Raw genomic sequence first — 9,090 nt, 5'->3', positions numbered from 1 at the left:
CTCTCGGTCTCTTGTAAACCACGTTCCGAACGGCTCCCAACCGACGCCATCAGGAGGTTTTCGAGTTGGGATGTTTGGGGAGAGACTAGTTCATACACCTTCATCTTGGGTTAGGAACTGAGTTCCCTAGGAGGGAGTATCTTGCTCTCTGTCACTTCCAAGATTAGAGCCAGGATTGGAACCAAGGTTTTCGGCTTCCGAATCCAGAGATCTTTCCATTGACCTCACGCTGGACTCTGGAGAAGTGCAGGTAAAAAGCGAGCTGGTTCTCAGAGAACTTATTCTTAGCTCTCCCTTAGGTACATCTCATACCCTTTAATCAGCTCTTGGCAGGGCGGGCAGCAGCCTCGCTTCCTCCGTCCCCTCCTCCTCTTCCCCCCCAGGGAGCAGCTGCTGGCTGAATTCAGTACCTGGTTTCCTGCCCGAAGAGCAGGATGGGGCGGATAGGGGGAGGGGAAAGGAGGTGGGGAGGCCCGGCTGGTGTGCTGGCGCCGTGTTTGCTTTGCTGTTAAGGCGATGACGTCTTCGCTTCTGGCACCAGGAGGGCTGAGTTCGGGCCTGGCCGGTGACGTCACCAGCCAACCACGTGACCCGGTCCCATTCAAACAAACAAACACACACTCACACACTGAGGGGGGGAAAAAAAGTTCCGGGTTGGACTATATAAGGCGGCTTGTTCAACGTGCGCCTAGCAGAAAGCGCAGTGAGGGTACAGCTGCCTGAAAGCCGCTGAATGGAAAGGAAAGCAAGAAGAAAGAAAGAAAGAAAAAGATAGTCAACTTGGATGCTTTTTTTTCTCTTTTTACTTTCCTCGAATACAAAAGTCTTAAGGAAGCTTGTTTTGAGCCACAGACTCTACGCTTGAATATCTTGGTCTGAGAGCGCTGCGTTCCCCTGCGGAATATAAGAAAAACAAAACAAAAAGACACCAGCCCTTTTGGAGAGAAACAAAGAACTTTCCCTGAGCCCGGGAGCGCAGCCCCGGAGCGCCTGCAGACTCGTTTGAAATCTCATTCTTCCCCATTCCCCCATCCAAGAAAGGAGGGGATTTTAAAACCAAACCCCCCTCCTTTTTGTTTGTTTGCCTGCTACGCGGTTTCGGTATATATTTGTGAAATCTAGCGGACTCGGCGCTATCCTGCATTCCCCTCGATTTTTCCACCTTTAGCACGCTGGGGGGACTCGCTCGAGCAATGGTCAACATGGAAATCTGTGCCCTGGACTGCGAGAGCTTGAGAGCGCTGCTTCAGGAGCGGGCGGCTCAGTGTCTAGTCCTGGACTGCCGCTCTTTCTTCTCCTTCAACTCCTCGCACATCCTGGGCTCCTTCAACGTGCGCTTCAGCACCATCGTCAAGCGGCGCGCCAAGGGCGCCATGGGGCTGGAGCACATCGTGCCCAACGAGGAGCTGCGGAGCCGCTTGCTGGCCGGCCTCTACCACGCCGTGGTGCTCCTGGACGAACGGAGCTCGGAGCTGGAGTTGCCCAAGAGGGACAGCACCCTTGTGCTGGCCGCCAGTGCCCTGTGTAGGGAGGCTCGGGCCGCGCGCGTCTGCTTTCTCAAAGGTACGAATTGCTCCAGCCTACCACTGTCAGTCCTTGTGGGGCTAGTGATGGGAGATGAAGTGGGGCAACCCTTTCCCCGAAAAATCTTTTTTCTGGAGCTTTATGCTTCAAATACTCCTAGCCCTTATTCTCGACATAGTTGGAAACCCTCAAATTAAAAACTTTTTGAGGAAAAGCGATGCAGCAGAGGATTGTAAACTCACCTCAAAAGAGGCAAATTAGATACTTCTTTGCCTTCCTTTCCTGTTAAAGTGGGTTTTCGGCTTGGAGAGAAAGAGGAGGAGTGGAATGATAATACCCAGTCTCCAAAGGTAATGGGAGAACATGTCTATTTTGTATTTTCAGGAGGATACGAAGCTTTCTCTTCTGCCTACCCGGAATTGTGCAGCAAGCAATCTACACCCATGGGTCTGAGCCTCCCTCTGAACTCCAGTGTCCCTGGCAGTGCAGAATCCGGGTGCAGCTCTTGTGGCACACCACTCTATGACCAGGTCAGTATAATGAGTGAGGGAGAACTCGAATATTAGTGAAAGGGGGCACAGAAAATAACCTGTAATGGCTAGGAATTTTAATTTTTTCCCGTCAGAATTAAGTGGATTGAGGTAGATAAGATATTGGATAGCCGGGATGTTGGTCACCCTCTAAAACAGTACAAGTTTTATAGTGACACACAATGGTTAATATCATCTCTCCCCCCATCACCCAGTGTCACTGCCTTGTGGTAAATTAGCTCATTTCTTCCTTCAGTAATTGTTCTTATTCATCTTTCTCAGCCAATAACTTAGCAAGAAAATTAGGCACCAGAAGGATTTGAATGTTTTGTACATATTTCACGTGGCATAATTTAGTACTGTGTGTGACCGTCTTAAAAATTCTTGTATTTCAGGGTGGTCCGGTGGAGATTCTGCCTTTTCTGTACTTGGGCAGTGCTTACCATGCATCCAGGAAAGATATGCTGGATGCTCTGGGGATCACAGCTTTGATCAACGTCTCTGCAAATTGCCCCAACCATTTTGAAGATCACTACCAGTACAAAAGCATCCCTGTGGAGGACAATCACAAAGCTGATATAAGCTCCTGGTTCAATGAAGCCATTGACTTTATAGGTAAATAGTTATTATGAATGTTGTTATGATACTGGCAATTTGGGTTATGCTGGGAAGAAAAAGCCCAGCATAAAAATGATACTTTTGGGTAAAACAGCTGTTCATTGTATGTATTTCAGACTCTATAAAGAATGCAGGAGGAAGGGTGTTCGTTCACTGTCAGGCTGGTATTTCCCGATCAGCTACCATCTGCCTAGCTTACCTCATGAGGACCAATCGGGTCAAACTGGATGAGGCCTTCGAGTTTGTGAAGCAAAGAAGAAGCATCATCTCCCCCAACTTCAGCTTTATGGGTCAGTTATTACAATTCGAGTCCCAAGTCCTAGCTCCTCATTGTTCAGCAGAAGCGGGAAGTCCTGCCATGGCTGTGCTTGACAGAGGAACCTCCACAACCACAGTCTTTAATTTCCCTGTCTCCATCCCAGTTCATTCTTCCTCTAATGCTTTGAACTACCTTCAGAGTCCAATGACCACTTCCCCAAGCTGCTGAGAGACTCAGGGAAGTTACTTGAGAACCACATAAGGAACTTGAGGATCCTTCTGTCTAAAACAAAGTGCAATAACTCTGGGGGATAATGTCTCAGCTTTGTTATAATGTCATCCGGTTCAACTCTTTCCTGAACTCCACACTTGAGAACAACATGGGTGAACTGGACTGAACTGACACTAAGGTTCATTTGTGCTCAATTCTGAAGTGTGTCTTGGACCAATTTCTAGTTGGTACATCAGGTTGTTTTTATAGAAAGAAGCAAAAGAAAAAAAGACTGATAGCTCACATTGTAGGCTGTTTGGAATGGCTTCTCTTCTCAGAACTTTAGTTTTTGTGCTCGACAAACCTACCAGTATTACCATTTCTGGACGCTTAGGCAGCAGAAGAGGCTGTTTCCCTTTGACATTTATATGTATATGTATATGTGTATGTGTGTGTAAACACACACACACATACAATGCAAAAGTTCCCATTATTTATTTGTGTAGATGTGTTCAGTTTTCACAAACCTCAGATTCCACTTCTAGAAAAACCAAATACCTCAATTTTGTTGTTGTTGTTGTTGTTGGAGTACTGTAATTCTGTAAATACATCCTTAAACATTTGTTCTCTTAGCACTGACGGAAAAGCACCAGGCAAGAGTGCTTTTTTTGAGATGCCAAGGTTGGTTGTATGTTTGCCGATTATTTATGACCTGAAATAATATATTTCTTCTTTTGAGAAGACATTTTGTTACGTAACGATGACTTTTTTTATACAAGCAGAATAAATTATGACATTTCTATTGAAATTTAAATCTGCCCTTTCCTTTTCTCACTTCTAACTTCTCCTACAATATGACAAAGGAAAAGCTTAAGAGCAGTTACTAGTGCTGAGGATTATTTTTTTTTTGGGGGGGGGAGGGAACTAAACTGCATGAGCTTTTGTAACTTTAGAGCAAATTTTGTTTAACATCTACACAGTCACAAATGAGGTGGAAAATGAGAATCATCCTGGAAAAACCAGCTGCTACATATGAACTAGTTGTTTAGGGTAAAATGACAGTTATGTTACCAATATGACAATATTGTACCCTGTTTATCAAATCCAGATGAATTAACAGATAATTGTTGGATCAAGTAGGTGCTATCTGAGAGATTTAGAAATAGGAGTAACAGGTTACAGGGAAAGATTTGCGTTGGATTTGGAATTAGACCTGTGTCTAAGGTTAGGGGCTCTGTCATCTAGTATCTGTGAACTTGAGTCTTGTTTTCTCACCAGTGAAATGGAAGCTTTGAAAAAGGCATGGGTATTGTAGTATAAGGTAAAGAATGAAGGATTTTAAGCCAGGAGTTTTGAGGTCCTCCATTTTATTTCTCATTCTACCTCTTATAAACCTAGATAGCACAATGGATAAAGTGTTGGGCCTGGAGTCAGGAAGACTCCTTTCTGAATTCAAAGGTGGCTTCCATCACTTACAAATTATGGGGCCTCGGTTTCCTTATCTGTAAAATGAGCTAGAGAAGGAAAGAGCAAATCACTAAATTATCTTTGCTAAGTAAATCTTAAATGGGGTTACAAAGAGTCAGTCATGACTAGACAATAATAAATGATATGGCTATCGTTTATTATCAAATTATTTATTTTCTTTGGGTCCAAGTTCTCATCTAGAAATTGATGGGATTGAACCCAATAACCTGTAAAATTACTTCCAGCTTTTAATCTATTATCCAATGGTTAGATGATCTCTAAAATCCCTTCCAGAGGTCTAAAATTCTATAGTTTTTTTTTTTTAATGATAGCACAGTCAAATACCCTAAAGAGTAAGAACTTGGATTTTAGACTGCCATATCTTTAGAGACAATAGTATAATGAAAATAGTTTTGGAGTCAGAGAACCGGGTTCAAGTCTAAACTCTGTCATCCATCTGTATTACTCTGGGCCAGTCATTTCTCACTCTGGAACTGGATTCCCTCAGCTGTGAAATGAGGGTGCTATACTAGATAGAGTTGGAAAGGACATGAAAGGTCATTTTCTCAGCTTTAGAGACTGAAGTCTAGAGAAATTAAGAGACTTTTGCCAAAGCTATACAATTAGTTTACTAGTTGATAAACTTCAGAGGCCAAACTCAGGTCTCTATCGATTTCAAGTCCAGTATACTTTTTATTAAGACATAAGTTGTTGAGAGTCAGTAACCTTTAAAAATTATTTCCCCCCATGTAGATTAGGAGCCTAGAATGTTAAAGAGTGTAGAGGCTTTAGAGGACAATAGTCAGATGACTAGCTAGGTGTATAGATCATTGGATCTGGAGTCAGGAAACCTGAGTTTCAGTCTTGTCCTAGACACTTTAGCTGTGTGACTCTGGGCAAGTCACTTCATTTATTTCAGTTTCTTCATCTGTAAAATGGGAGTAATAATAGGCACCTACTTCCCAAGGTGGTTGTAAGGATAAAGGGAAATATTTGTGAAGTGCTTAGTATGGTACGTTGTAGATACTTAAATGTTTGTTTTCCCTGTTCCTAGGTTTCAACCCTTTGAGGAAATTAAAGTCCCCAGTAGGGAAATGACTTGGCTAATGTCACATATAGCAGGAAAGAAAGAACTTGAACTTGGGTCATACAATCATCAGTCCAGTTACCACCTACCTTCCTCCAAGAAGTCCATTGTAGCTTATTTCATCCATTATGGCAGCTCCACTTGGTCACATGGTATCTTGCCATTCTTTCTTCCTTGCTCCTGGACAAACCAATCCAAGATACCGGGGTGGTGGGTGTCAGACAATAAATTTGGAAAAGAAAACCTTCCTTTTGATATTATTTGGGAGGAAGAATGTCCTTGAATGACTCCCTGCAATGTCACAAATGGTGGATTTGTGGGTATCATTTGAACAGGTGGAGTACTTCATAGAGCTGCCCTTGACTCTACAAGTTCAAGTTTCTTGAATTGTAACCTAATGCCGAGGGGCAGTGGTGAGGAGGATCAAAAGCTCCCTATGTCCTAAGTGCTTACCTTGGCCTGTCAGTGTCATCCCATAAAGGAGCTCTGGATTGGAAAGATTAGAATTAGAACCTTTAAAACAAGACAGTTGCACATTGTTCTGCCAAGCCCTAGAAACTGACTATTGCCTTTGGACAGAAATGTATCAGTGACTTCTCTCCTATGGCCTTTGCCTTCTGTCAGCTCTCCCTGTGGACTCAATACCATCTCTTTCTGCTTGGCAAGCAATAGCTGAGCTAAAATTAATCTTCAAAGTGCTCCATGGAGTGGAACAGTACAGACACTGCCTAATGGACCAATTGGTGAAAAGGGCTCAGTCATTTATCATAGCTCAAGCTGATTCTACCTCTCATCACTCCAGGAGAAGCTGAGCCCTGGCTTTCTCCTGACTCTTTAAAAAGTAAATTGCTTTTTAAAAAGTTTTATAGGTGAGAGTTTTTTTATATGTCATTTCCCAATATCTTCTTACCTCCCTTTAAAAAACAAAGTAAAAGAAAACTACTGTCTGGCAGTTTCTGCAATATTCCACTCCCACAGTACTCTACCTGTCTACTGAGACAGGTTTTCACCTTCAATCTTCTGGAATCAAAATTGATTCTTGCATTTAATCTGAATTTTGAATAGATATATTTCACTCTCCTGATACTGCTTCATTCTGGCTCAGTTCATATACATTTTTCCATGTTTCTCAAAATTCTTCTTGCCATTTTCTTCATATTGTGATATTGTATTATGTTCACATAACTGTTTGGGGTGTTTTTCCCCCCAATTCCTTTCCCTATTTGATGGCCATCCACTTTGCTCCTATCATCCAAAAAAGTGCTTCTATGAATATTTTGATCTATGTTGGACTTTCTTTCTGTCATTGACCTCCTTTCCTGTTATAGACCCTCCTGGCATGGGTCGTTGTGGGAATAGTGGATCAAAAATAAGAGCAGTTTAGTGATTTTTCTTGCATAACCCAAATTATCTTCCAGAATAGCTGTGCCAAGTACCAGCTCCATAAACAATGTTGTCACAGTGCCTATCTTTTCATAGTCCCTCCAACATCCACCATTTCCATCTTTTGTGATCTTTGCATTTTGAAGATAAGGGAAGGGAGATCCTTCAGAGAGTTTTACTTGTATTGTTTTTAATTCTTCTTGATTTGAGGCACTTTTCCTTTAATATTTGATGACCATTTGCATCTCTGTTTTCAAAAAATATTTATTCATCTCTTTTGATAATTGATATATCATTTGGGGAATCCTACCTCATTTTACCCCCAACTCTGGGCATTTTCTCTGGCTGCCCCTCATGATTGGAATGTTCTCCCTCCTCCTCATCTCTTATTAACTTCCCTGGTAGTCTCTCCATTAGATTGGGATCGCCTTAAAGGCAAGGACAGTCCTTTACTTTTTTTCTATCTCCAGCACAATAGCTGCTTAATGAGTATTTATTGACTGATTGATTAACTTTTGAATGTTTTCTTCCACTTCAAAAAATGTCACAGGAAACACAAAGCCAATTTTCTTTTTCTTTTTCAATTTCTTTAGTTAAATAATGTCTTTTGGAGGAAAATTGGTGCTTTCTGGTGAAGAGAACATTAATGTAATCTTCCAAGAGTCTCTTTTTTGGTGGAAGATTGGAGCAGACATCATGGAAGCAGGGACTAGAATCAGAGAAGTTTTCTCTCCCAACTAAAGCTGCAAAAATCATTTCATGGGTTGAGAATACCTAAATTCATATTTGTCTCCCTTCATACTTCTCTGCAGTTCCTGAGACAATCTTTTAAGTTAAAGCCAGCAATCAAATAATTTTAGAAGATAATGACTACCCATCTGTCTCCCAAATCTTAGTCTCCTTCAATTGTTCAGTCCCATTTGTAGACCTAGCAGTGTGTATGCCTTTAAGATTATATAAATCTGTAATTATACAGTTGCATATATTCCCATAGCAACCCCTAGGAGTTTCCCTTTTGTGAGGAAGGCAGTAATGGTGCTTCCTGTTGCTGACAAATCAGTTTGTTGTTAAGTGATTAAAAAAGGCAAGGGGGAGGGAGATGTCGTTGCTCAAAAATGCTGGCGTTGTGCTTTGCTCGTTACTAGTACACACTAGGCAAACAATGGGGACAGCGGCTGTATCTGCAAGCCCCATCAGAGAGGTGAAAAAATCAGGAACCATCTCTAATTCAGTTTGCTGAATTGCTCCTAGTGAGTGGCTAGGTTTGGCTCCCTTCTCCCCCACTTCTGCCCCGACCACAAGCATATATGTGCTCTAGGCCTGGCCAAGCTGGTTAGACAGACCTGAGGTCATCCCCAAGGAGAGACGCAGCTTCTGCCTTTTTTTCCCCAAGTCAGCATTTCTGAAAGCAGGTGTGCAAAGGATTTTGTACTCTCCCATGTAAACCACCTATGGGGAATTTCCCAGGGCTCTTCTGGGCCAATCTTCCTAAGGTAGACAAGAAAAAAAAAAGAGGAAAGAAGAAAAAAGCTTAAATAGGTGAAAACTCATTTTCCTTTGTTAAAAACATCTGTTATCTCATGGAAAGCCATATTTATTGAATTCAAGAGATAAAGGGTTTGTGAGGTAATGAAAAGGATGCTGCACTTGACACTGAATATGTGAGTTCAGATCCTTTTTCGGATACTTGGTCCTAGTTGTGTACCCCTGGGAAAGACTTTGTCCTTTCTGAGCCTCAATTTTCCCATTTGTAAAATATCTATCTACCTTGTGGATTATGAGGAAAGAGCTGCATTAACCTTAAGCTGTAAAAATAGGAGTGATTTTTAGAGGGTGGTAGTATTTCAGGGAGCTTGGTACGGGTACAGAAACAGAGTACAATCCCTCTAGAATATTGTAGACGGTCTAAAAATTCATCATCTTCTGCAGTCTACCTGGTTCTCTGCCTTTTCAAAATTTGCTAGGTCTCTCCTTGAGTAGCAAATACAAATGAGCAGTTCTGTTCTCTAATG

The 9,090-nt window shown here is 42.1% G+C and overlaps 1 protein-coding gene across 1 annotated transcript; it reads left to right on the top strand.

The window, feature by feature from the left end:
• The first annotated feature begins 485 nt into the window (after positions 1-485).
• On the top strand, positions 486-3,955 carry DUSP1 (dual specificity phosphatase 1). Its single transcript, XM_051978909.1, has 4 exons — positions 486-1,563; positions 1,909-2,054; positions 2,450-2,669; positions 2,789-3,955. The coding sequence occupies exons 1-4, from the start codon at positions 1,194-1,196 to the stop codon at positions 3,157-3,159; spliced, it is 1,107 nt and encodes a 368-aa protein (XP_051834869.1). The 5' UTR covers positions 486-1,193; the 3' UTR covers positions 3,160-3,955.
• The last annotated feature ends 5,135 nt before the right edge of the window (positions 3,956-9,090 follow it).

This window comes from Antechinus flavipes, chromosome 2 (assembly GCF_016432865.1).
Source record: "Antechinus flavipes isolate AdamAnt ecotype Samford, QLD, Australia chromosome 2, AdamAnt_v2, whole genome shotgun sequence".
NCBI lineage: Eukaryota > Metazoa > Chordata > Mammalia > Dasyuromorphia > Dasyuridae > Antechinus > Antechinus flavipes.
The sequence above is the reverse complement of the archived record's forward strand: the minus strand, read 5'-3'. Positions and strand labels throughout refer to the sequence as shown.

Coding starts and splice junctions, on each gene's coding strand:
- DUSP1 (XM_051978909.1), top strand. CDS start 1,194: ATGGTCAACATGGAAATCTGTGCCCTGGACTGCGAGAGCTTGAGAGCG. Junction 1,564..1,908: donor GCGCGTCTGCTTTCTCAAAG/GTACGAATTGCT, acceptor TTGTATTTTCAG/GAGGATACGAAGCTTTCTCT. Junction 2,055..2,449: donor GCACACCACTCTATGACCAG/GTCAGTATAATG, acceptor CTTGTATTTCAG/GGTGGTCCGGTGGAGATTCT.